This window comes from Moschus berezovskii, chromosome 18, assembly GCF_049115385.1.
Source record: "Moschus berezovskii isolate FMDL1 chromosome 18, NW_MosBer_1.0, whole genome shotgun sequence".
Classification (NCBI taxonomy): domain Eukaryota; kingdom Metazoa; phylum Chordata; class Mammalia; order Artiodactyla; family Moschidae; genus Moschus; species Moschus berezovskii.
In genome coordinates, this window is record NC_142477.1 from 39319183 (window position 1) to 39347122 (window position 27940).

Below are 27940 nucleotides of genomic sequence, written 5' to 3' on the forward strand. Positions count from 1 at the left end.
AAATTGTTGCTTGAAGGATATCTAAAATTCCTACTGGCTTGGTATGGTCAAATTCCAGAAGACTAAAATGAGTTTCTCATGTTTACCGTGCATATTTTTTGTACAATTGAATGACCAGTGTTTAAATGCATTTAAACAAAAGTCACAAAACATAATCAATACCAGTGTAAATTTGATTTGGAAGTAAGGTAAAAATCTTAAATATTTATTTATTTACATACTTATAAAACATTTAAATTAGTAACAACCTTTATATGAACAAGTAGGAAAAAAACAGATATAACCAGAGCTTTTTATAATTCCTATCTGCTCTTAATACTGCTGTATCAAATAATGGACAATGAAAATTGAAGTCAAATCCTTTACCCCAAACCAAGTTCCAGGAAGATTAAAGGTTCAATATTTTAAAACCAAGTGAACTATCAAAAAAGGAAAAATATATTAAAGATTTCTCAAACTTGAGAGGGAAATTAAAGTTTATAACTCTTGAAGAGATCATCTAATAAAAAAGATGGGTAGACATTGTTTTACAAAGTAGAATACCTATATATATTAAGTAATAATATATGGCAAGTAAATTAGGAAAATAGTTATAGCAAATGCCATTTTAAATATAGGCAGAGAGTAATTATCTCTATTACATAAAGAATATATACCAAATACACACACACATACATAAACTCTTAAACTATCAAAATTTAATAAATGCTTGATGAAAATACAATTGAGGGAATGGTCAAGATCACTAAATATTAAGTAAATTCAAAAGAAAACAAATATGCATACTATTTTCTCCTCTCATTCAAAAATTCTGCTTCTTTTAAACAATTTTTTATAATGCTCTGTTCCTAGAGGTATGGGAAATAAACCATCTCAATTCACTAAGGAATTAAACTGCTAAGCTAACCCATTGAGAAAGCAGACTGATAACATGAATTGAAGTAGTCATACGCTTTATTTTCTTCCAGTTTTATTGAGATATAATCGACATACAGCACCAAATAAGTTTAAGATATACAGTGTAGGAATTCCCTGGTGGCCCAATGGTTTAGGACTCTGAGTTTTTACTGCTGAGAAACAGGATTCAATCTCTGGTCAGGAAACAAAGATTTCACAAGCCACTCAGCTCGGCCCCATAACCCCCACAAAGATGTACAAGGTAATAATTTGACTTACTGTTGTTCAGTCACTCAGTTGTGTCTGACTCTTTGCAACCCCATGGCCTGCAGCACACCAGGCTTCCCTGTCCTTCATAATCTCACAAAGTTTGCTCAAACTCATACCCATTGAGTCAGTGATGCCATCCAACCGTCTCATCCTCTGTCGTCCCCTTCTCCTCCTGCCCTCAGTCTTTCCCAACATCAGGGTCTTTTCTAGTGAGTCGGCTCTTCACATCAGGTGGCCCAAGTATTGGAGCTTCAGCTTCAGCATCAGTCCTTCCAGTGAATATTCAGGACTGATTTCCTTTAGGATTGACTGGTTTGATATCCTTCCATCATGAAATGATTATCACAATAAGTTTGGTAAACATCCATTATCTTATAGATACAAAAATTGAAGAAATAGAAAAAATTTTTTCCTTGTGATAACTCAAGATTTACCCTTTTAACGGTTTTCGTATATAAGTACAGCAGTGTTAATTTATCATGTTGTCCATTACATCCCAAGTATTTCTTTATCTCATGACTGGAAGTTTGTAGCTTTTGACCACCTTTCTCTAATTCTCCTTCTGCCCACACCCTGCCTCATGTAACCAGAATTCTGACCTCATTTTCCATGAGTTTGTTTCTGAAGTGAGATTGACCTACAACACTATGTTGGTTCCTGGTGTGCAACATAATGATTTAGTATTTCCATACGTTTAAAAATGATCCTCATGGTAAGCCTAGTTACTATTTGTCATTCTACCAAGATATTTTATAATTATTGACTATGTTATCCCACACTGTACATTTCATACCCATGACTCATTTATTTTGTAACTGCAAGTTTATACATCTTAATCTCTCTCACCTATTCCTCTCCTCTTCCTACCTGGTAGCCAGATTCTTTAACGCATAGATTCCCTTTCCCTGAACCACACTAAGCAAAATACTCCTAGATAAGAACCAGCCTTCATATATTCATAATGGAGTTTTTCATAAAGTAAAAAATGTGAAACAACAAGTGACAACAAAAAAGAATATTAGGTACATTTTGATGCAATCATTAGATCTGTTATCCTGAGGCTTAAAAATATTGTTTATAGTAACGGTATATGGAAAAGTATTGTCTTCATGATTTCAATATATTTCATTCTGTATGGGAACATTCTGGGAGGAAACTCACAGAAGCACTAACAGTGGTTATCTGCCCTACTGAAGAGGCAGGAGAATGAAATGTAGTCAGGAACATGAGATCTGAGTCCAAACTGCCTGGGTTTAAGTCCCAGCTCTGCCACTTCAGTGACTGTTTAACTTTGATATGGAAGAGCTATTGAAATTGGGCATGTTTTAAGTTCACTGTGATTAAATTTCTCTGTGAGTAAATTGGTGGTAAATTAGTACCTAGGTCCTGGGATTTTTTTGAGGATTAAATATACTAATACAGGCCAGGAAAGGAAGGAGAAAGAAATGGCAACTCATTCCGGTATTCTTGCTTGGAAAACCCCATGGACAGAGGAACCTGGCAGGCTAGTCTATGGGGTCTCAAAAGAGTTGGATACTACTTAGTGACTAAATACAGGCAAAGCACTTAACAGCAATGTTTGGCAAATAGTAAGACCTCAATAAGCATTAGCTATTTGCTGTTTAAATGGCAAAGCAAATAAAGGCAGGGTTTTGCCTGGACTTTTCTACCTTTTCCCAATCAACTTTTCTATATCAAACATGTTACTGTTATACTGAGGGAAAGCAATAAATATTTTTCTGAAGGTCTTGATAACTGGGTCAGCTGGATTTTCTAGTAAACACAGATTCAGCTCATAATTTGGATATCATAAATTCAGCTCATGATTGGGATATCACAGTATGTAATCAAATGGATACTTCATTCCTGCTGGAATCCAAGAATTGAAGTTGGAAGTTACAGTAACAACTGAAATGAACTTTGTGTCTCATTTCATAAGAAGTTAGGATGGCTCAGTTTCCTTAAAGGAAAGATTGCTTCCTTTGGAAAAACTTGTGTACACCCAGTATTCACTTCCCCAAGCTCTAGCCTCTAGACTACTCAGTACTTCTCTATAACTCACATGTTTTAGTAATAACAGTGCAAAATTTTTGAAAATATTTATAGTAATGGAATAAGCACATTTTAGGGGTCAAGGATTAGCAAACACCTTCTTCCAACAACACAAGAGAAGACTCTACACATGGACATCACCACATGGTCAACACTGAAATCAGATTGATTATTTATATTCTTTGCAGCCAAAGATGGAGAAGCTCTATACAGTCAGCAAAAACAAGACAAGGAGCTGACTGTGGCTCAGATCATGAACTCCTTATTGCCAGATTCAGACTTAAATTGAAGAAAGTAGGGAAAACCACTAGACCATTCAGGTATGACCTAAATCAAATCCCTTACGATTGTACAGTGGAAGTGAGAAATAGATTTATGGGACTAGATCTGATAGACAGAGTGCCTGATGAACATGGATGGAGGTTCGTGACATTGTACAGGAGACAGGGATCAAGACCATCCCCAAGAAAAAGAATTGCAAAAAAGCAATATGGCTATCTGAGGAGGCCTTACAAATAGCTGTGAAAAGAAGAGAAGCGAAAATCAAAGAAGAAAAGGAAAGATATACCTGTTTGAATGCAGAGTTCCAAAGAATAGCAAGGAGAGATAAGAAAGCCTTCCTCAGTGATCCATGCAAAGAAAGAGAGGAAAACTAGAAAGACTGGAGATCTTTTCAAGAAAATTAGAGATACCAAGGGAATATTTCATGCAAAGATGGGCTCAATAAAGGACAGAAATGGTAGGGACCTAACAGAAGCAGAAGATACTAAGAAGAGGTGGCAAGAGGATACACAGAAGAACTGTACAAAAAAGTTCTTCACAATGGTGTGAGCACTCACCTAGAGCCAGACATCTTGGAATGTGAAGTCAAGTGGGCCTTAGAAAGCATCACTACTAACAAAGCTAGTGGAAGTGATGGAATCCCAGCTGAGCTATTTCAAATCCTAAAAGATGATGCTGTGAAAGTGCTGCACTCAATATGCCAGCAAATTTGGAAAACTCAGCAGTGGCCACAGGACTGAAAAAGGTCAGTTTTCATTCCAGTCCCAAAGAAAGGCAATGCCAAAGAATGCCAAAACTACCACACAATTGCACTCATCTCACACGCTAGTGAAGTCATGCTTAAAATTCTCCAAGTCAGGCTTCAGCAATACGTGAACCATGAACTTCCAGATGTTCAAGTTGGTTTCAGAAAAGGCAGAGGAACCAGAGATCAAATTGCCAACATCCGCCGGATCATGGAAAAAGCAAGAGTTCCAGAAAAACATCTATTTCTGCTTTATTGACTATGCCAAAGCTTTTGACTGTGTGGATCACAATAAACTGTGGAAAATTCTGAAAGAGATGGGAATACCAGACCACCTGACCTGCCTCTTGAGAAATCTGTATGCAAGTCAGGAAGCAACAGTTAGAACTGGACATGAAACAACAGACTGGTTCCAAATAGGAAAAGGAGTATGTCAAAGCTGTATATTGTCACCCTGCTTATTTAATTTATATGCAGAGTACATCATGAGAAACGCTGGGCTGGATGAAGCACAAGCTGGAATCAAGATTGCTGGGAGAAATAGCAATAACTTCAGATATGCAGATGACACCACCCTTATGGCAGAAAGTGAAGAGGAACTAAAGAGCCTCTTGATGAAAGTGAAAGAGGAGAGTGAAAAAGTTGGCTTAAAACTCAGCATTCAGAAAACTAAGATCATGGCATCCGGTCCCATCACTTCATGGCAAATAGATGGGGAAACAGTGGCTAACTTTATTTTGGGGGGCTCCAAATTCACTGCAGGTGGTGACTACAGCCATGAAATTGAAAGAGGCTTGCTCCTTGGAAGAAAAGCTATGACCAACCTAGACAGCATATTAAAAAGCAGAGACATTACTTTGCCTACAAAGGTCTGTCTAGTCAAGGCTATGGTTTTTCCAATAGTCATGTATGGATGTGAGAGTTGGACTATAAAGAAAGCTGAGTGCTGACAAATTGATGCCTTTGAACTGTGGTGTTGGAGAATACTCTTGAGAGTCCCATGGACTGCAAGGAGATCCAACCAGTCCATCCTAGAGGAGATCAGTCCTGGGTGTTCATTGGAAGGACTGATGTTGAAGCTGAAACTCCAATCCTTTGGCCACCTGATGTGAAGAGCTGACTCATTAGAAAGACCCTGAGGCTGGGAAAGATTGAGGGCAGGAGGAAAAGGGGATAACAGAGGATGACATGGTTGAATCACATCACCGACTCAATGGAGATAAGTTTGAGTGAACTCCGGGAGTTAGTGATGGACAGGGAGGCCTGGTGTGCTGTGGTCCACGGGGTCATAAAGTCAGACACGACTGAGCGACTGAACTGAACTTAACTGAGGTGGAGTCAGGAAAGTTAATTAGGGAAAGGGGAGAGGAAGTAAATTTATTCACTATGTTTGTTAATTTCTAAACATTTCCAAACGTATCATGCATAATTTGATTTGCATATAAAGTTATTAAATATTTTAAATTTCTAGTTATTTATTTTTGGCTCCACTGGGTCTTCATTGCTTCGCTTGACTTTCTCTAGTTGTGGCAAGCAGGGGTTACTCTCTAGTTGCAGTGTGGATGTTTCTCATTGCATTGGCTTCTCATTGCAGAGCACAGGCTCTTGAGTGTGCGGGCTTCAGTAGTTTCATCTCATGGACCTTAAAGCATGGGCTCAGTAGGTGTGGTATGGTTAGGCTTAGTTGCCCCTCATGTGGAATCTTCCTGGACCAGGGATTGAACCCATGTACCCTGCATTGGCAGACAGAGTCTTAACCACCAGAGCACCACAGAGTACTTCATTTTGATATTTTTTAAAGTTCCAGGAGCAGAATCAAATTAAGGGGAAAGTTGCTTTCTCTCACCCCTATTATCCCCTAAGTTTTTCAGGAAGATTTTTGGAAAATGTGTCTGGTAATTTTGAAATCCTCTCTTGCCAGCAACTAGCAAGTCTGTACAGGATAGTTTCCAAGGCAATATCAGGGCCACGTAGACAAAAAGTGTGGTGTGTAGATAGGGGGATGATGAAACTGGATTCACAGTGTGAGCAAGAGGAGTTCTTTTTTTTAATTGTAAAAAATAAAATTACACTACCCTTTATAAGTGGTTATGCCAGCAGTTCTAACATCTGTTGTTACAAAGGAACTTGAATATAATAAGCCTTTTCCCCCTATATTGCCTTGTGTATGGGTACATGCTTTGTTTTCTAGATATGCCCCAGTCTTTATAACTTTGTCCTGGGCCATGTCAAAATTGGTTTCAAGTGAGACAAAGAAATTTTTCATTGGCCAAGACCAGGAACAGTTTTTTTCTCTAACTTGTATTTGAAGCCCTGAATTCTGCCAGACCCTTTGAGATTTTGGTTGAAAAGACAGGCAACACCCCTTGCAGCAAAGCAGCAGAAGTATTTGCTGCTTAAATAGATTGATTCTTGTTAGACAGGCATGATCACCAGCCAAATTCTTGCATATTTTTCTAGGCTTGTTCAGTTTCAAGAAAGACTCAACTTTTCTTCCTTGTTTTTCTTTTTCCTTCAGGTACAATCCTTGGATTTACCCTCCGACCATACAGAATGAGCTACCGGGAAGTCAAGTACTTCTCTTTTCCTGGGGAGCTACTGATGAGGATGCTACAGATGCTGGTGTTGCCACTCATCATCTCCAGTCTTGTCACAGGTACCCTATGCAGTTTTGTTTTGTTTTTTCATGTGTGCTTATTGCCAAAGATCGCTTAGAAAAACAAACGCTTTAGGTTTCTGCTGGATGCATGCTCTGTTCTAGAAAATAAAAGTCCCTTCAAAATGATGGAAAGGAGGCTTCAGTAATGCATGAATGATTATAACTCTCGTATTTTACCAATCACAAGAGGAAACGGATTTGAACCGCCACGTAATCTGGTCTGCCTCGCTACGAAAGAGGCACCCTGCTAGACACTACACCACCAGCCTTCTCTGCCCACAGCGATGTAGTTGACAACAGCGTACAACAGGTCTGTTTTCTCACCCTCTTATCCCACCCAGATAACATCTGGTTGGACAGCCTATTAGCTATTGATGCAAGAATGCTTGTTCTCAGAGCCACCACGACTTGAGCGGGAGCCTTCTTGGAAGCCTCATCAAGAGGTAATGCCCACAACACACTCACCAACTCTACTGCCACCAACGCTGTATCTTTTTTTTCCTGGTGAACCCGCATGACTTCTCCATTGTCCCCCACCCCCGTTGCCTTTTACGCTGGTGGGAGAATGGGGAGGGGGTGGGAGATTTCCCCATCCAGACACTTTGTCAGTTGACACTTGGATTTTCAAGGCGTGGAAGCTTGGCAGGATAGGATTCTTATTCTCTATGAATGCGAAATAATGACTTATGCCTGTGTGGGAAACGGTTTAAGAGTACGTGTGATTGGTGAATACGAACAGAGCCAAAAGTTTCAGAAAAATGTTGCTGTACATTCCTCCCTGCCCACTGTTCTCTTTCCCGCAGCACATCTCTGACTTGGAGAAGGAATATCCGTAGACACTACCCCCAGCAGGATGGTTTCTGGGTTTGTAGCTCAAGCCCAGACCTCAGGTATTACTAGCCCTGTTTTCTTTTCCGTACTTGGCTTACTGTCCACCCTTAGGCAGATCATTCTGTGAGCTGGCTCTCAGTATCTTTTCACCTCCCAGGGAGTTCGCAAGGATGTTTATAATCTCCTTTCAAGATCTCTGTGTAAAAAGAACTTCATAGAACAACTCAAAAGTCTTGAGGCAAGATTCTGACTGCTTCATGTCTTGGAAGGCTGGCCATTACTTGGAACAGAAACTACGTCAGTTTCTTTTTTTTTCCCAATGCCTTGCAGATCTCTGCTGGCTTCTACTTGCCCAGGTCTTCAAACAAGTGATTGCATGTATATAAAGCTCCCATTGGAGGATGAGTTGCCCATAAAACAGTCATGTAGACAGGATGATTTGGGGCACTTGTTTTTGAAACTGGTCTGGCCCCTTGCTGACCAGAGGTAATCACAGCCGGCCACGATTCTTATCAGAGAAGCTACATTCATACTGAGGTGAGGGCACGTCCTCATTATGCATTTGCTGCCTTTTTTCTGGGAAGCAAGTTCTTGCAGCAAGCACTCAGAGGACAGAACTCATAGCCACCATTTTGTTTAGTGGAACAGGGAGTCCCTTCCCACCACCCTATGGCTGGAGTCTGAATTGAGTACCTGCAGTTTTCCTGGATGCAAACTGAGGGTCCTATGTTCCTTTATGCTGTATCTTCAATGGTAAGGCCAGTGTTTAGAGATTTCTGCTTTCTGGTAATTGTACTTAAAAAAAAAAAAACCCACTGTGTTACCCTTTGTAAGAGGTGAGCCTTTGTTCAGTACAACTAGAGAAAATATTAGTTCCCTTTAGCAATCTTAGTTAACAGTTACTTTGAAGTAGAACTCCCTAGTGTTTTTTCATACTTAATACATCAACTTTGTTGCAGGAATAAGAGCTTTGGTTGAGTAATTTTTCAGGGAAAAAACAACACCACTATGAGGCAGTCCCTCTGCTTGGTTAAAAAGAAACTGTGTGTAAATCTTGGAGAAATTACCAACATTTATGATACTGGTGTTAAAGAGAAAGGAATTTTAAACTATGAACAACCAGTATAAAATGAACCTTAAAAGGTAACCTACTTGCAAGTTGGGAATGCCAGCACTTGGGACCATTAAAAGAGTCTCAGTTCTTTTCTAGGACTGTTAAGGCAAGGGACATAATTACATTTGCTAAAGATCTTTTCAAGGTGTTAGTCTCAAAGGAATAATTTCTAAGCTACATGATAATTTAGATACTTATGATCAATTGGAATGAATGATAGATTCAATAAGAATTTCTTTCATGATTTGAAGTGCAGGGATTCTAAACCAAAGCAGGATGTGATCCAGTGTAAATAAGGAGGTCCCCTTTGGGGACTTTTTGCATATTACACGTACACAAGAGGATCTCTGTGTGTGATGGAAAGCATTACTGGAAAATGTGTTGGGAGAGGACAAAGTGAGGGCCCAATATTTTAGAATGGAAAAGCCAACTCAAATGCCTCCAGTGGCCAAGCAGGTGAGGGATCTTTATATATGAAAGTTGCCCTTTCAGGCTCCTTTTTGTTTTCCTACTCGATAGAGTCATGGATACAGGGAAATATTTCTCTTCAATGGGAGAGGTAGCAGGGATGAGTGTGATGATAAATAGAAAGTGACCCACTGCAGAACAGTATAGACAAAGGGAGGAAAGAAGGTGATTATGACCTGAAAACTGTCAACTCCATCCAGTTGTTGCCATGTGTCAATAAGGGCCAAATCTTCCAATTTTTCAAAAGAATCCAGAAATCCAAAAATTGATAAGAACCTAGATTTTTTTTTTAATTTATTTATTTTTGGCTGTGCTGGGTCTTTATTGCTGTGCACAGGCTTTCTTTAGTTGAAGTGAGCGGGCTTCTCATTGCGATGGCTTCTCTTGTTGCAAAGCACAGACTCTAGAGCACGGGCTAAGTAGCTGTGGCACATAAGCTTAGCTGCTCCACAGCACGTGGGATCTTCCTGCACCGGGGATTGAACCCATGTCTCTAGCATGGACAGGCAGATTCTTAACCACTAGACCACTAGGGAAGTCCGGAACCTAGATGTTTTTTAAACGTTGACATAGGTAACAGAGCAAAACAGTGCAAGCCAAGCAAAGCACATCTGCAGGCTCAGTCCAGCACTTGAGCCACCAATACTGGAGCTCAGGTTTCAGTGTCGGTGCTATTAATTGTAAGAATGCACTGATAGACTTGTGCATGCATCAGCCTATCGCCAGGTTTCATATGTTGCCTTATTCCACGGTTGGCAGTTCCTTGTCAAAGCTTAACTTAACATGGAATCAGCTTCTGAACACCACTAAACAAGCAACTGTTGGAAAATCTCTCCATTTTCTGTGTTATAAATATGTTGTGTCCTGGCCATGCTGGCCTTTTCAGCACCCATCAGGAACACGAGAACTCAACACACTTTAAGTTCAAAAGTCCCAGGGTCTGTGCAGACAGAACTTGGAATGCATGAAACCCTTACTGCATTGCCTGCATTTGGCATTTTGTTTTAGAAGGTTCTGTGTGTTGTTTTTTCTTTAATTAATTAATCTATTTTAGGCTGTGCTGGGTTGTTGCTGCACCGGCTTTTCTCTAGTTGTGGAGAAAACTTGGGTGCAGTGTGCAGATTTCTCATTGTTGTGGGTTCTCTTGTGGAGCATGGGCTCTAGGGCGCATGAACTTCAGTGGTTTCGACAGGTGGGCTCAGTAGTTGCGGCAGGTGGGCTCAGTAGCTGCAGTTCCTGGGCCCTAGAGCACAGGCTCAGTGGCTGTGGCTCACTGGCTGCAGAGTGTGTGGGCTTCAGTAGTTGTGGTACTCAGGCTCTAGAACACTGGGTTGGTAGTTGTGGCACACAGGCTTAGTTGCTCCATGGCACGTGGGATCTTCCCGGAGCAGGGATCCAACCTGCAACTCCTGCACCCGCAGGCAGATTCTTGACCAATGAACCACCACAGAAGCCTGGTTCTGTATGTTTAAACTTTGAGAAATTCAAGTTAGATTTTCACTCTTGGAACATCCCTCTTGGTGAATTGTGGCACTAGAGACCCTGTAAGCCATGTTCTCCTTTTCTCAAATTTGAAATTTCAATCCTTCCTAACATCCTTGGTATGTATTAGCATTCCAGAAGCTGCCAGAGAGAAGCCAGGAGAAAGCCTAACGGCTAGATTTGTACTCAAGCACCTATTTTTCTGAACAAAAGGAATACATCTGTGCCAACATACCACACAATAAAATGGGGAGTTGGCACCAATTTCTATTGATTTGGTCAAGATAGGCAGCCAGACTAGATATTTCATGCCAGAAATATGAGTTGGTTTGACCAACTTAACCCTGATTAAATTCACTAGATAATAGTTAAACTCCATTTCAGGGTGCTCTCTGTAGACATAGCTGCCACCTCATCTCCTCCTTACTTTGGAATCTTTTCAGAAAACTAGTACTTTCTTTTCTCATTCCGAGTGTGCATTCCTTCTCAGTCTCTTACCCTGCAAGAAATCTGTGTCTCCAGTTTTCTGGAAGGGGAAAGCATCCCTTTTGACAAACGATCTTCCAAATCTGTAGACCCGTGAATTCAGTGAAATATAGGACTTCGGTGTAGGTGAAGCCAACAAGCTCCACTCAGCAAAGGGCTCCCTTACTTGAGAAAACAGAAGTAGAGGCAGTGAATGATGAACCTCAAAATATGGCCCCTTATTGTCAAAGAAAAGACAGCTACAATAAGAATGACAAGACGGCAAGCAATGAGCTAGACGATTCTTGGTTCTTGCATATATGAAGGTTTAGTGAAGGTCTTGCAAAAATGAAAGTCAAAACACATTGGCTTTAAAATTTACTATTTTAAATGATACATTGTGGCTGAGGGGTATCTCTGAGGCCTTGCTGAAGTACTTCAGGTGCTTATGTACAAGAAAAGGGAGAGTAGATTTCTTTCCTTTTTTCCCCTACACATACGTTTCATTGAAGAAGGAAATATATATATCTCTTGTGGGGAGGAGTGTCTTTGAGTCTCCTTTTCGTTCTCTGTAAAATGAATTCATTCATGGTACCTGTGTCATGGGTCTGTTCTGAGAATTTATGCTTGGCACACAGTTCAGTTCAGTTCGGCTCAGTTGTGTCCGACTCTTTGTGACCCCATGGACTGCAGCACGCCAGGCCTCCCTGTTCATCACCAACTCCTGGAGTTTACCCAAACCCATGTCCTTTGAGTCGGTGATGCCATCCAACCATCTCATCCTCTGTCGTTCCCTTCTCATACCGCCTTCAGTCTTTCCCAGCATCAGGGTCTTTTCTAATGAGTCAGCTCTTCGCATCAGGTGGCCAAAGTATTGGAGTTTCAGCTTCAGCACCAGTCCTTCCAATGAATATTCAGGACTAATTTCCTTTAGGACTGACTGGTTTGATCTCCTTGCAGTCCAAGGGACTCTCAAGAGTCTTCTCCAACACCACAGTTCAAAAGCATCAATTCTTTGGTGCTCAGCTTTCTTTATAGTCCAACTCTCACATCCATACATGACTACTGAAAAACCATAGCCTTGACTAGACGGACTTTTGTTGGCAAAGTAATGTCTCTGCTTTTTAATCTGCTGTCTAGGTGTACGTGCTCGGTTACTGGTAGCTACTGGCAGTAAGGATAGCGGCAGTAAGAGCATTCCTGGTCCACATGGTATGAGTGAAAATTCTAGAACAAGAAGAGAGAGCTTCAGCTCAGGGGCATGCAACTAAGCTTCCAGATTCCTTACATTTTATTTGTCTGTAGTCTTCACAGTGATCTTTTTCCTACTAAAGGCTGATTAAAGAAACCGTGAAGTTAATCGAGTAACAACCGGGAGCCAGGGAGAATTCCTTCCTCTCCACTGGAAGGGATTGGTTTCTGCCCTGCAGTGTGGGATGGGATGACCCTATTACTGCTGCATCATTCTAAATATTATCATTGGTTATACAACTGCCCAGTCCTTACTGAGCAACGAGGCCCCAGTGTGAGGCACCCTGGAATCCACAGGGCAGCAAAGTCCACTTGCTGCTTATATGCCACAAGCGGAGCCTTCCTGGCTAATCAAAAGTTGGACAAGCAGAGTCTGCCTTGACACAATACTTGGCAGCCTAGAAACAAACCACCCAGAAAGCAACTTCGGCCCAGTTCATTTGAAGCCAGCAGGTTGGCCCCACTTCATTTTCTCTCTAGATCTGTTGACAAACATGGGGAGGGAGGCTGAATTATAGCCACAGAGACAGAGAGATTGTAAGATATAATAGGAAGACCCACCTGAGGGCTGAAGAGATCACCTGGCTTTTTTTTACATCCTGTAGAAAGGAAATCTGGGAAACTAAATGCTCTTTATTTATTTGTAGTGGATTTGGGTTTTGTTAAAAGGTAGACCAAATTATTTAAGTCTAGCTGTCCCAGAAAATATCTACCTTTCCATCACAAATAATTTCATTCAATAAGCACTTGAATTTTTTTTTTTTAATGTACCAGCCACTTTTCTAGGACATGAGGATGACACAGAACTTCCCTAGCAGTCCAGTGGTTATGACTCTTGGTTTCCACAGCAGGGGATACAGACAGGTTCGATCCCTGGTTGTGGAAGTAGGATCCCGAATGCTTCGAGGCACAGCCAAAAAAAATTTTTTGTTGTTGAGGAAGACAAAACCCCTGACTTCAGGAGTTCAGAGTCTGGTGGGAGATAGAATTGCAGTGGCAGTGTCATGGACAGGGACAGTGACCCAGGGAGGAAGAGCCCAGTAGAGACCGAGTAACCCCAGGCCAGCTGTACTCCCCAGTTTTCAGGCTCCCTAGTCAGGAAGCGACTCTACTAGCAGAGAAGAAGCTGTTTAGGTTGTTGCTCTCCTTACACTTTGTTCACCATTAAATGCTGCAAGAGCCAGAGGTTGGGCCCTGGGCAGCTCCCAGCAAGAGTAACCCTGGGATGTGTGCGCTCACAGAGGGAAGAGGCACCTGACAGGATTTCAGCCACAGAAACTCCCTTTGGGAACAGAGGCTCTCAGCTCTCAGTGGGGGACGCAGGAGATGAGGTCCCTCTGAGCTGGAAGGCAGGGAGAGGTAGTGCTGTGCATTCCAGTGCCCAGAGTGGGAGCCCCCTCCCTGCACCCCAGAAAGCGGCCAGCAGCCCCTGCCTGAAAGTTTTGTGTGTCTGTGGTCCAAACTTAAGTTGAACTTGTCTCCTGTGAGGTCCAGGGAGAAATAGAGGATGATGGTTCAGACGGTGTCAGGAAAGCACTTGAGCACGGCCTAGAATTTTTCTGCCAGTTTTTCTCAGGTGCCCAGTCCTCCTAGCCCTTCATCATCCTGGTTGCCTTCCACATCCCCTTGTGTTCCCAGAATTGAACCCAGTGTCCCAGGTGTCACATGACCAGGTAGGGGCAGTCACCAGGACCCAGTCCTCTGCTCATACCGACTAGGGTTGGGTCAGCTGTCATCAGTTGCAACAGACCCCTGGCTCAGAGGGGTTCAGCCTACGGTCACCTAACCCCTCAGAAATGAAGTTTGTGAAGAAGTTTTTGTGGTAAAAATCGAACTGTTCTTGTAAGATCAGAAGCCCCAGGCTCAAGGCTTTCCTAGAAAGCTTAGGCTTCTATGACTTGGGAATTCTTATCTGTGAAATTTCAGCAGCTTCAAGGTAGGGAGCCTACAGTTTTGATCAGTTCCAGCTTGTAAGATATTTTTGAAAGTTTCTTTCATAAAATTTTTTTAAAAAAGATTTAAAACTTCTTTTAAAGTTAAATTATTCTCTAAAAAAAATAAGATCCCCACCCCCCCACCCCCACCCCTCAATCCCCCACTCCCTACCCCCCACCCCCCAGTTTATGTTACCAATCTGGTAATTTCTTTCAAACCACTCTGAAACTATAGGTCTGTGGGCGGTGCTGAAAACAGATGCTTTTATTCTGCTGATATGATAATGGTTTTCAGTAGAGCGAGGATGAATCCTGACTGGAGATTTGTGCTTAAGGACACACACAGACACCCAGTTTATTGACTTTGATTTGAATGGACTTCTGCTAGGAAAACTGCTTACCTTGAAAGTGACTGGGAAAACTGCCTTCCGTTATAAAAGATTTCTGCATGTCCCATAAAGCCAAGTAGAAAGGTGCTGGAGTATCTGCCAGCAGAAAGGGATAGAGATAGATACAGAGAGAGGGAAGGTTCTATAGCTGGATAAGGCTTTCTGTGACAATGTCATGGATTGTATGTCTTCAGGGGATAGTACCCCTTCTTCTCTTTGTTCAGTGTTTAGTGGGTATTTCATGATAAGCAGAAAGAAGGCTTTTGGGGGTGATGATATTTTCTGCTGAAGGATGGATCTGAAGAATGATCCAGCCAATTTTGAGCCTGTGTCGAATCTAGCTTCCCAAGTCTTGTTTTTGTGCAAATTCGTTTCTCTAGGCAAGATAAACTTCTTTTTAGCTTCTTCACAGAAGATTTTTACAAAAATCCCAGATGGAAGCCAGCTTACTACCCATGATTGCAACCTGTTTTGCTAACCCAGCAACATCTACATTTTCAGTTAATACTGCTTTCGGATGTCCATTTCCTGGACTCCCATGTATGGGGAAATAGGTTTTGCCATCTTTGTATTTAATTTGTTAAACAATTACTTGAGTTTTCATCTGAGTTTTTCTCGGAGGGAAGAAACTTCCCCTAAATTACCAAGGGGGTTTCCTCTCACAGGGCGCTGGATGAAGGGAGGCCAGTGTCTGAGCTCTGTGATGCTGGGGGCAAGTAAACAAGTCAGAAGAAGCTCTTGGCTAGCCATTTAGAAAGAGTTTTAGAAGGAAGAGCAAGGTGGCCAGATGATTGCAGACTTCCTAGATTCAGCCTGTTGAAATGACATTTGTATTACCAGGACTTGTCAGTGTGGTTGAGGGAGAATATAAATATATACATACCCCAAATCTTGTCTCGTCTGCAGTACCCCTAGATCCCCTCCCTCACCTATACTCCTTCCCACCGTTGGATTACTTTGAAGCAAATATCAGATTCTCCGTTATGTTTCTAAAAGCAAAGAACACATAAGACAGGAATGATATTTTAAGATAATTTTAACTTGTTTCATGTTTCTGTAATGTCCTACCCTGCCACCCCCTCACACACACACACACGCCAAGAGCTGTCCATCACTTAAAAGTGTTGCCAACCAAGTTCTTTCCCTTTGTGGTACAAACTTCTCTACCATTGCTTTACAGTAATTACCAAAATCTGCTTCCAGAGAGCATGATACATCTCTAATATAAGATAATGCAATAAAATGTTGATGCTATGAAATTTGGGGACACAGTTTTTCACTGTAGCACAATACAAGGGTGTGTGTGCACACATAACTTTGTGTGTTTTGTCCGAAGTTCTTCCGACTCTGAAAAGTACTACAATCTGACTGTTGCCTCTACTCTCTGTAATTTACAACTTTTCCAGAATTTCTTTCTGTACTTTATGGTATCTCACATAGATTATTTCTAGTTAAGCTATGATTTGAACACATTGTTCTCAAAGGAATTTGTGCTAAGAGCTGAAGTCTCAATTATTTTAGAACTAACTTTCCTAAAGAATATCACAAAATTTTCCTGAGTTGGTGCATACCATAAAATCCTTAATATCAGCATACGTTACCTACACACTAAGTATTTTGGAGTTTGGGAAAGAATGAATACATATATATGAATGGCTGAATTGCTTTGCTGTGTAGCTGAAACTATCACAACATTATGAATTGTCTATACTCCAATATAAAATAAAAAGGTTTTTTTTCAAAAAAAAAGATGGAAACATTAGTAGCTTCTATACTAGAATCTTGTAATTTTTATACTAGAATCTTGCCTTCTTTTTTTATTTTAGAATAGAATTTGGTAGTCTTATCTTGGGACCTATGCTTAATGACATATCTGAAAGCATTCCTTTGGCATACTTAGGCTTAAAGCCAGACATTAATGTAGTAGTTCTTAAACATATTTAAGAATAACAAACTGGAAACTCATAACACTCTCATGGGTATATTCAAAATGTTTACATATTGAACGATGTAGGAACACATTTACTGTAAGAAAATATGACTCTCATGCAGTATAAGAACAAAACTATAAACATATTTCCACGAATAGTATAAGCTATTAAATGAAAGCATGATTGACAGTTGCAAAGTTTGTAATATCATTGAGGTATTCATAATTTTTAAGTCCTTTTTCTGCTAGCATTCACATAAGTAGAGGCGAGAAATACTGAAGAAAAATTTTTAGTGAAAAATCAAAATAATTCGATCTACTGACTTTATTCATTATTTTTCCCCTCTGAATTGGGCATGTGGCATCATTATTTGATCTTAGCAGAAAACAGATGTTTTATGGGAAAGTGACTGACGTCACTATATAATTTCCCATTAAATAAACATCTGAACACCAACTTAACAACTAGCAAGTGAGGTCAAGTGCCTGCAAAGTGCTGTGTACACCACAGAAGCACATTTTCCATCTGTGAAAGATGGATGCGCAGCAGTGTGTATCAGACTTTTAACTGCTAGAAACATCCTAGTTGCCAAACTTTGCCTCTACCACTACCTTCCCTTGTTCTTTGGAATGATAGAAGCCTATTTTATAATAGAAAGAGAGAGGTTTTTATTTGTATGACGTTCCTCAAATTATTTCTTGATATTGGTAGACTTAGGTTTTTAACAGTTTTGCTGAAATGTAACGCACACACATACAACTTACCCCTATTTTGTATAACTCAATGGTTTTTAGTGTATTCATGAACTTGTGCATCCATCATCGCATTATAATTTTAGAACATTATTATTACCCCCTGAAAAAAACCCACACTCCCTAGCCATCACCCACCAGTTACCCCATTCCCCCAGCCCTAAGCAAACACCAAACTATTTCCTTTCTCTATGCACCTATCTGTCCTGGACATTCCATATAAATGGAATACATCGTCCTTTGTTACTAGCTCTTTCAGAGTTCATCCTTGCTGTGCATGTCAGTGTTTCATTCCCTTTTATGGCCAAATGATATTTCATTTTCTGAACTTTATTTATCCCATACTTTATTTATCCATTCATTACTTGGTAGACGTCAGGGATTTTGTATGTTACAGGCAGGGTGCTCTTATGAATAATGCTGCTGTAAACTTTCATGGGCCTATGTTTTCATTTCTCCTGGGTATATACCTCAGAGTGGAACTCCTGGGACATAAGATAATCCTCCTTAAAACTTTTGAAGAACCGCCAGACTGTTTTGTACTATTTGCACTATCTTACATCCCCACCAGCCGCATGGTGGGGTTCCAGTTTGTCTATATTCTTGCCAACGCTTACCGTGTCTTTTTTGGTTTGTTGGGGTTTTTTTGTTGTTGTTGTTGAACTTTTGCCTATAAAAGATGTATGTTTTAGCTAAAACTTTTGAAGTCATAAGATATGTAGTCTCTATATTATAACTGAATTTTGCATTTCAAAAAAGATAAAGTTCAAATATTACATCTTTGGTTGTGCTAAAATAATTGTTGAAATCCTTTAAAATGTATGTGGACTCATCAATTACAACTCTTTGTATTAATTTCTTTATAGTGAATACAAATCAGCTTAACTAAAAAAATAAGACAAGTGACACAACAATGAGACTATACTCAACATCACTAAACTGCGCATTTAGAAATAGTTAAGCGTAGATTTTATGTTATATGATCTTTAACACAAACATTTTTAAAAATAAGGTAGATGTAATTTTTTTTCCTGTTTTTATTTTTAATTGGAGGATAATTGCTTTACAATGTTGTGTTGGTTTCTGCCATCCATAAACATGAATCAGCCACAGGTATACATATGTCCCCTCCCTCTTGAACCTCCCTCTCACCTTCCACTCCAAAAATATGATTGTTTAAGTTAATTGTTTGAAGCACAGTTGCTTTATAATGTTGTGTTCGTTTCTGTTGTATAGCAAAAATGAATCAGTCACACAAGAAGTGCTATTTTAATGTCAGTTCTTTTGAAAGAGACACTCTAAATATTTGTTTTGTTATTAATCTCATCTACCACAGCCAGAGTTTTTACACACAGTTTTCAAAGGACACCATACACTGGTTTAGTCAGATAGCTTTCTCCCTGAGCCTGGCTTTACATTTGGAAATAGCAGTATAGATGTTTGGGTTATCCAGAATGCTAAAATCTCTCCAGACTGAGACATTCTTCAGCGGCCCCTGTGGTTTCCCTGAGGTGGTTGGGGGTGAGGGGGGAGGTGGGGGAAGAGGCAGACTAAAGCCAGAGATCCTCTGGATTCCTCCAAGGAATGTAGATGCTAAGACTGGAGTGCTGATACAAATCTCACTGGTATGAAGTGATTTTTATGAGCTGCTGCAGTGGCCTGGTACGTCTTAATTTACAGAATGCTCCCCATTGCTGAAAGTTCTGTTCAGATCTTTTACAATACTATTGGATTATGTATTCATTCTAATTCTTTGCATGATGAGCTGTAATTCCAAGTAAGTTATTTTCAACTCAGAAGGAAAGTGTTCGCTTCCTTAGGTATTCACACTTGGGGAATTTAAGAAGAACCCCCATAGTTCCATTCTTTTAGGGATCTTTCCCTTTAAAGCATGTATAAGACCTTCAATCCAAATTTTGGGCTGTCTTTGCAGAATGGTTTCTGTTGCCTTTCGACCATCAGTAAGCCAAAGTGAAGCCTGCCAACTGACCATTCTCAATAATTTGGGGGTTGTTTCATTCAGCTTCCATCTCATTTATTGAATTGCCAGGAGCAAGCTTTACCTCTGTTTCATGAGCTAGTTATGGTACTGGTTATTTCTCATTTTTATGCCTGAATAGAATTATAGCCCAAGCTATTTCTTGCATTGATGGTGATACACTCTTACAGATGTATAAGTAATGTACAGGCTAATTACACATTATTCCTTTGCATTTTATTAAAGAAAACTCAAAGACTGGTGTAAGTGAAATATAAGCCACTGACCACCCGTTAAAGAAGCAAAGCTATATTGTTACGGGAAAACTAAAGTCTGTTGGGTCTTTTGAAGTTGATGTCTCAGAGGGCAACATTGGTGCTGCTGCCAGAGACAGGATGGATTATTGGTCTGACCAAGGGAAGTCTGGAATTTTAAAGAACACTGATAGAGTATTATATGGACTATCCTTGATAACAAGGGCTGGCTTTTATTTCACTAACAGTTGGTTTCCTCTGTTTATTTTGCTGTTTCAGATTATCCTTTCTGTGTTGAAATCCACACAAGGGCCATGAGATTAAAACCCTCAAAAAATAAACAAAATATCCCAAGCTCTTTGGAAATCTAAATGTTTGACATTGTTCAGTCATGTCTGCCCCCTCCGTGGTTAGACAAACCGCAATCTGGTATGTGTCGACTTCATTCTGCAGCCCTGTGATTTGCTTTTGGTGGCTCTGGGCCAGTGTCCTCTCCAAGTGCAAGCTGCATGAAGGCAGACAGTGTGTCTCCCTTCTGATTAAGCTTTACAGTCAAGCTACCCCACAGGTGCCACACTGGCCCAGCATTGTGCATCTGTGTGTACACACTGACAGTGACAATTTAACCTCCCTGCTGGGAAATGGGTTTGGATATTAGAAGGAAAACAATTTGTGGTCTCTTAAAGGAGAATATTCCAAGTGGTTCTTAAGTCTTTGAAAACTTTCTATTTCAGTATGTCTGTTTCAAGCATCCTCACAAATAATGCCCAAAGGGATATTCTGGGGGGAGAGAAAAAGATTTCTTGACACTTTATAGGTACAAAAGTTCTTGCCTTGGTGGAGTACAAATTTTGCTACATGAAGGAAACAAAGGCATGAACAGGAATTTAAATTTTCTATTACATCCATCCATGTTTATTGGGCTATTGGGGTGTAAGGGTCAGAGGTAGAATTGTTCCCTTGGGATATTTTTTGTTGAAATCATTTCTGTCCACAACCCTGGGGTCACTAGCCAAAATATATCTATTCTAGTAAAATATAGATTCCTTGTGACACCATATCTTTATAAACTACACATTTGTGAGCATTGCAATGGAATTAGACTCTGCTTACTTACTTCTAACACACAGGCGGTGCAGAGAAAGTTTCATGATTCTGCATAACTTAAGTTTTAGGTTTTCATTTGTTTTTTTTAATTACCCCCATTGGAAATATGTGGTTCTTCTTTTGTAGCACCAAGTAAGAATCTAATTTGATGATTTTCCTCTTAAAATACTTTGTGAGTCCTGTGAGTATTCAACTAACACTCACTGTTAACCAACTTCTATTCTCAGTCACATGCCAGTCATAATGCAATTTATTAAAAGGACTTGAATGAAATAATTTAATTATTTTCAATATACAAAAGGCAAAATTAGCTGCCATGAATTTCTCTGGAGCAAAGCATACTCAATCCTTCCAAATAAGTATTCATTTTTCACATTCAATCAAGATACACTCAAATTCAAATGTATCTTTTGTTAAGTGGAATATTTCCTTTGGCATTCAAAATGATTCCAAAGTTTGCTCTGGAAAAAGAAAGTGAGAGAAAGCAAATGTATTAAAGGAATTTAATCAATTTTACTTGGGCACATTATTCCTGCCAATCTACTCATTGGTTTACTTACACCAAAGATAAGATAGAATCTGTGATTCTTTCATGGAAAGAGATTTTTGTCAACACTAGAAAAAGTCAGATTTTGGTCAAATTTTTACTGAAAGGCTATTTCCTTAAATATCTAGCCCGCAATCATCCATTTTATTTTATTTTTACAACTGAAAACAGTTTTTGAGAAAAGGTAGCAGCAGTTCCAACAATTATTTTATTTTAAAAGAGCTCAGATTCTTTTATGGCAATTTATCACAGTAACTTCCTGGGTTTTTTGTTCTTTATTTTTAATTTATCCCAATCTTCATGTGGAAGAGGCTAAAATGGGCTTTGGGTGCTGAGAGTTTATAAGAAGCATTCTCAACGTTTCTATGTGATCACTTAGAATTTTCTTTTAATTAAGACATTAATCAGCCTTGATGCTTTTGAACTATGGTACTGGAGAAGACTCTTGAGAGTCCCTTGGACTGCGAGGAGAGCCAACCAGTCCATTCTAAAGGAGATCAATCCTGGGTGTTCATTGGAAGGACTGATGCTAAAGCTGAAACTCCAATACTTTGGCCACCTCATGCAACATTCAGAAAACAAAGATCCCATCACTTCATGGGAAATAGATGGAAAAACAGTGGAAACAGTGTCAGACTTTATTTTTTTGGGCTCCAAAATCACTGCAGATGCTGATTGCAGCCATGAAATTAAAAGACACTTACTCCTTGGAAAGAAAGTTATGACCAACCTAGATAGTATATTAAAAAGCAGAGACATTACTTTGCCAACCAAGGTCCGTCTAGTCAAGGCTATGGTTTTTCCCGTGGTCATGTATGGATGTAAGAGTTGGACTGTGAAGAAAGCTGATCGCCGAAGAATTGATGCTTTTGAATCAGCCTTAAATTTGCCATTTGGCTTTCTTTTATTTTCTTTTTTTTGAGGACGAAGCACACAAACATGCAAGAAATTGTATTTTATTCTGCTAAATACCTTTCTGTTATTAAATTTTTAAAAATGATTGCACTATCTCACTGTTGAAAGGAAAATTTTCAAGGTTTATATGTTTGATTGTTTAATCTATACTCAGGACTGTGCCATGCTAAGCAACAAACTCAGTTTTCAAATTTTAACTTGGGGATTTGTCAAGGAAATTTGAGATTTGTGTCAAGAAACCTTTTTTTGTTTGTTTGTTTTATAACTGATGACTAATATAAGTTGGAACACTGTTCTTAAATCAGATCTGCAGTTTTTGCCCCATAGTTCATCAGATCTTTGGACAATTTCCAAAGGCATTCTGTACCACACTTCATACTGTCTCCTCTGTGTCATTTGAGAGTTTGGCTCTTACAACCTTCGATTGCCCTTGGGAGGTATTTATGGCTTTGATGGGCTATGTTCACAATCACAGGGTTCTTGTAGATAAACCTCTTGGCCTTCTTATGACACCGAGCTACTGATCCCAGCTTCCCACATGCACAGTCAAAGTCCACTTTCAAACAGTGTAGTCTCACCAGAAGAGGGACTTGGAAAGGACTTTTAGGCATGAGCAGACCCCCTGTGTGACCGATCTTTAGACACAGTGAATCTCTCTGGTTTTCTTTCTCTCCACAGACATTGTGAAAAGATTCAATAGAGAGAAGTGCAGGACTTGATCTCTCTGGACTCTAACTGAATTAATGACCTGTGGTTCAAGAGTTAAGATTTCAGTAGAAGAAAAAAATATGAAAACAAAAGCCTTTTTAGAAAACACTACAGATAATTTTTTTTTGCTACATATAATGAACAGTCCTAATTGTACAGTACAGTTATTATATTCCTTATCATGTTGAATTATGAAAGTTGAATAATTCACAGTCCATCTTAGCTGAATACATTTATCTGATTGGCTCATGGCTAAAAGATTCCCTGAGGTTTTCATTTTCCGTATTGTGAAAAATGGACAGTTGGTTTAAATTCCTATGCTTCCCAAAGAAAAAACACAGTCCTAACTTCTGTTGGTTGACAAAATCGAGATAGAAAAGCATCATAAAGAGCAAGGCTCTGGCCTTTCTGCAGCTTATTTGTCTGTTAAGACGAAAGGCATTCCTATCTCTTGCAGGAACTTCATTCCAACAAATTGGTTCTAGAACAATTCTTGACTGTGTTGAATGATCAAGGTAGACTTCACTTTGAAAAAATACCCAGAAAGGAAATCCAGATCAATGGTTCTCGAAATTTTTCCAGTCCCAACTTCCTTGAGAGAGAAAAATCACTCTTCTTGGTAATTAATAGTAGCTAATAGTAGCTGATTACATCTCCCTGGTGTTGTTTAACATCTTCCTGTGTCCATCAGACCATAGTTTTTTGGTCAAGAGAGTCATGGATAGATACAACCAGAAGTCTGTATTGGAAAGAGACCTTGAAGAACCTTAGTAACCACAGCTTTCAGAAACTGGTAAAACTCAGTTGGCCAAAGGCTCTTCAGTTAGGCTACCGTTGACATGTGATTGCTACTTCTTTTCTTTTCTTTTTTTTTCATGTTTATTTATCTGGTCATGCCGGGTCATAGTTTTGTTACACAGTATCTTCAATCTTCATTATAGTATGCAGGTTTTTTAGTGCCGGTATGTGGGATCTAGTTCCCTAACTAGGATCAAACCTAGGCCCCCTGAATTGGGAGTATAGAGTCTTATTCTTAGACCATCAGGGAAGTCCTGATTGCTACTTCTACAGACTCACAAAAATTCTTCTTTTATTTCCAGATGGAAGATAGCTATTTGATGTGTTCCCAGGTGTGTGCAAACTAGAATTATCTGCAAAATAAACTTACAGACACAGTAAAAACTTCATAATTCTGAGCCTGGTTCACTGCCTGAGAAGGACCTGCTGGTCCCTTTTAAGTTACTAAGATTTTACAGAGCTGGTTCATTATTATGAAGGTGGTGAGTGCAGGTAGAATAAATGTATTCCTGGTGAAAGAATGTAGACATGGAGGAGAAATTAGCTATTTTAGATATAGAAAGAGTACAAAACTATTGAAAGTTTGCTGTTGTTTTTAAATCAAAGGAAATGTAGGCAGTAGGGGCTAAGTCAGAAGCTTCTCCTCCTCTCCTGCTCCTCCCCCATGTCCAAACTTGTTGATTCTACCTCCTTAACTCTGACTTCTCACTGTGGACACCCTCCACCAAGTCCAAGCAACACCAGCTCAATCCTAAACTACAGCTGCAACACCATCGCCAGCCTCTCTGCCTTCCCTCACACTCCCCATGGAGACTTGCCCTTTTCTGACCTGATTTTTTACATGAAGGCAGTATGATCTTGCTAAAATTCCCCGCACTGCTTTTGAGATAAAGGTCAGAATATAAGCATATCTTGTATGGTTCCTGCTTATCTCTTTCCATCTCTTTTCTCACTGACTTTCCCCCACCACGTCTGCCTGGAAGCTTTATCTGAAAGCTCTCCTGAATCTCTGATCTTACTTTGGATGTCATTTCCTCCAAGAAACCTTTCCTACCCTTCCTGTGTCATCAGGTGATCCCACTGTCATTTTCCACCTCCTCCAGCCAACTGTACGTTTCTGGGACGCGTGGGATCATTTTGTTTGACACTGCTTCCCTGAGGGGGCTGGCAACAATTGTTTTTTGAGATCCCAGAGAGTCTTCAGTGATTTTAGAAAAAGACATAAAAGTCTCCATTTTTCATGTAAAAAAGGTATTATACCCTGCATACCATTTCTCAGAGGTTAATACAGGAGGGAAGAAGGGTCAGCATTCCAAGGTGACCCAGCTTCTCCTGAAACTATTCCACTGTGTCCTTGAGCAACATCAGACCAGAACAGCCAACATTTGGACTCCTGACTTAAAGAAATACTGCACTGTACTGCCAATTTATGCAGTTGGCTTTTTTTTTTTTAACAGGCAGAGAGCTTTGACATGCTTTTCCTGGAAAGATTCACTGATTCACTCTTTCAGTTAATATTTGGTAGAGTGCCTTGTAAAGCCACGGCATGCAATTCTGCCCTAGGACATGAGAGTGTGTGCCGTTTAAAACAGTGAGCATTACATGGAGTTTCTGATTGCCAGCTAGTTCGCTTCCCTGATAGGCATTTCCGGATGTGAGGAAAGATTTATTTTGGCCCCCCTAGCTCCAACTGGTATGTGTGCATGTCTACACAGACACACACACACCCCTACTTTCTCCCTCGGTGCTTAAAATCATCTGTCTTCAACTTTCGGAAATTGAATTGACGCAACAGCAGAATAACTGGCTCTCAGTAACTTTCAAGAGGAGAAGGGCATCACTCTTTCCTCTGGAACTGAGTACAGCAGCTTAAAAATAGAACAATGTGTATTGGGTGTTTTTCTTTTCATCCTTTGCGTCAATAGCAGGTGTACAGTTACAGACACAAAGAGCTAGATTCACGTCTTCTGCGCGCCTGCGGAGAATTTCCAGAGTTACCTAGGGAGCAAGAACTGGCCTAAAATGATTAGTAAAAAGACAGTAACCCAATATAGCTGTGTGTTACTAACACTGCCATATCACATGACTTTATTATTCTCCTTCCATCGTGACTCTCGGAGGTAAATGACCAGTAGAAGAAAAGTTTCACCAAGAGCAATTCTTAGGTACCAGTAGACAATATAAATTTAAAACCTCAAAAAGTCCAATTAGAGTCACTGACTCAGCTACCGTGAATTGAAGGCTTTGAAATGGTTACAGTGAGGGTGCTGAGAATTGAAATGCTTCCACTAGAGAGCATCTCTACAGCTTCATAAACCAAATGTGAGATGCTAGTTTGCTTTTTAATGGATTTTCTTTTTTCAAAAAAAATAATTATTTGTTTATTTGGCTATGCTGGGTCTTCGTGACTGCGCATAGGCTTTCTCTAGTTGCAATGAGTGGAGAATGCATTTTCTAAGATGGGCTTCTTAAGTTGTTTGATGGCCTTGGGGCACTGACCTCACATGTGCCCTGGGACTGAATTCCTCATCCATTTTGCAGCATGTCCATGGTCAGAACGGTATTACTTAATGAATCAGTTCACACATAAATTTACTGCATGGAAGCGGCACCCCTCGCTAACGCACATCTCGGCAGCTGCTTGCAATTCTTTCACGTTCCTCCCCAAGGAGATGGTTCATAATAGATTTGAACAGATGCTAGGTGTTTGGCAGCATGGTGAGGGGTACTAGTTTTAAAAATTTGGGGTTATTTCATGTCTCGTAATTAGAATTATGCCTTCGATGTGCTCACAGACATACCTAACCTCTGACTCCACATTTAACCCCTCATGAGCTTTCCTAACCTATTTACTGGTTTTGATGGCATCTCTGCTAAATCCTTGGTGCTCCGAGTCCAATCTGGTAAACATGCACAGGCAGATCTGATTTGGCACGAAAATTGCTCCTTCTTTCTAAATGTACTTCTCCAGTTGTCCTGACAACAAAGTCAGGCATTGCCAGAAGCCCAGCTTCCAGGTTATCACAGTCCCATGCTCCCCTTCCCCAGCGCTCCTCTCTTCTCCTGCCAGAATGAGGCTCCCCCATCGCTGCTCTGCCTGCCACTGCGAGCACTGAAACCCGCCCTGGGTTTTATTTCCATCCGTAGCCAAGCCTGGCATACAATAAATGCTCAATAAATTTCTTTCAAATGAGCCAAGGATGGTTCACCAAGAAAAAAGGAAAATGTTTGTGTTTTCTTCTTAATCAGCTTTAATCGAAGAATCTTTCTTAGAAGGGCTTCTAATGCCCCTCCAGGAGCCTAGGGAAAGCTGCTTGTATGAACAGAAAATCCGCAGTGCGTTGGATAAGCTGGTGGAAACGCTCTCATGCTTCCAAACACTCAGGGGTGGATTAAGGGTGTGTTTGCCTATCTTGCAAGCCGATTCCCAACAGATGGTTACTCCATTCACCTTCTTTACGCATTTATCTCCCTACTTGAAGTATTCTACATGTCTACTCACTTGGAAGTTATTCCGCAAGCCTTCATGAGCCATTTTCTTGTGCTGTGGCCTCAATAAGACTGTTGAGACACTTCTCAGGGAGCGCGGGCTGTACCACTTCCTTTCTTTTCCGTGTCAAACCTTGTCTGGCTCCACATTTTCACTGGATGCGCGGTAAATAGTCCTGACAGCATCTGCCACACGTTTTCATGCTTCATTCCCTTCCGTGTCCTCATTGCCTTTGTGCCCTGAGTCCTGCACGGTGGCTATTGTCCAGCTGAGCTTGTTAATTCATTCAGTATTGAGTTCCTCCAGTCAGCTGTGCTAGGTGCTGAAGAAGGAAGTGACAGAGCTGTTCAACAAGTACTCTGGATCTTGGATGTCCTTCCTCTGCGGAGAGACAAGATGTTTAATCCTGAAATCTTGAAAAGGGGCTAGCTGAGCAGTGCAGCGCAGAGGATCAAAGAACAGGAGGCTCCCTCTGACTGCATGTACCCACAGCAATCCCTGTTTGTTTCTTAAGAGCACAAACTTTGGAATCATCAGACTAGTTTTCATACTGACTAGCTAAGGGGAACGTTGCTTTGGTATTCAAGGCTTATCGATGGAGTGGGAGGTAATGGTCGTGAT

The 27940-nt window shown here is 40.3% G+C and overlaps 1 protein-coding gene across 3 annotated transcripts in view; it reads left to right on the forward strand.

Moving 5' to 3' along the window:
* Positions 1–27940, forward strand: part of SLC1A3 (solute carrier family 1 member 3) — a 78570-nt gene that overhangs the window by 18602 nt on the left and 32028 nt on the right. For 2 of the 3 annotated variants that reach the window (XM_055422166.2, XM_055422167.2), the window contains exon 3: positions 6765–6902. In XM_055422166.2, the coding sequence (XP_055278141.1) occupies positions 6765–6902 (138 nt within the window). Of the gene's footprint in view, positions 1–6764; positions 6903–6949; positions 7349–27940 lie in introns of those variants that run through there. The other variant, XM_055422168.2, reaches the window with a different exon arrangement.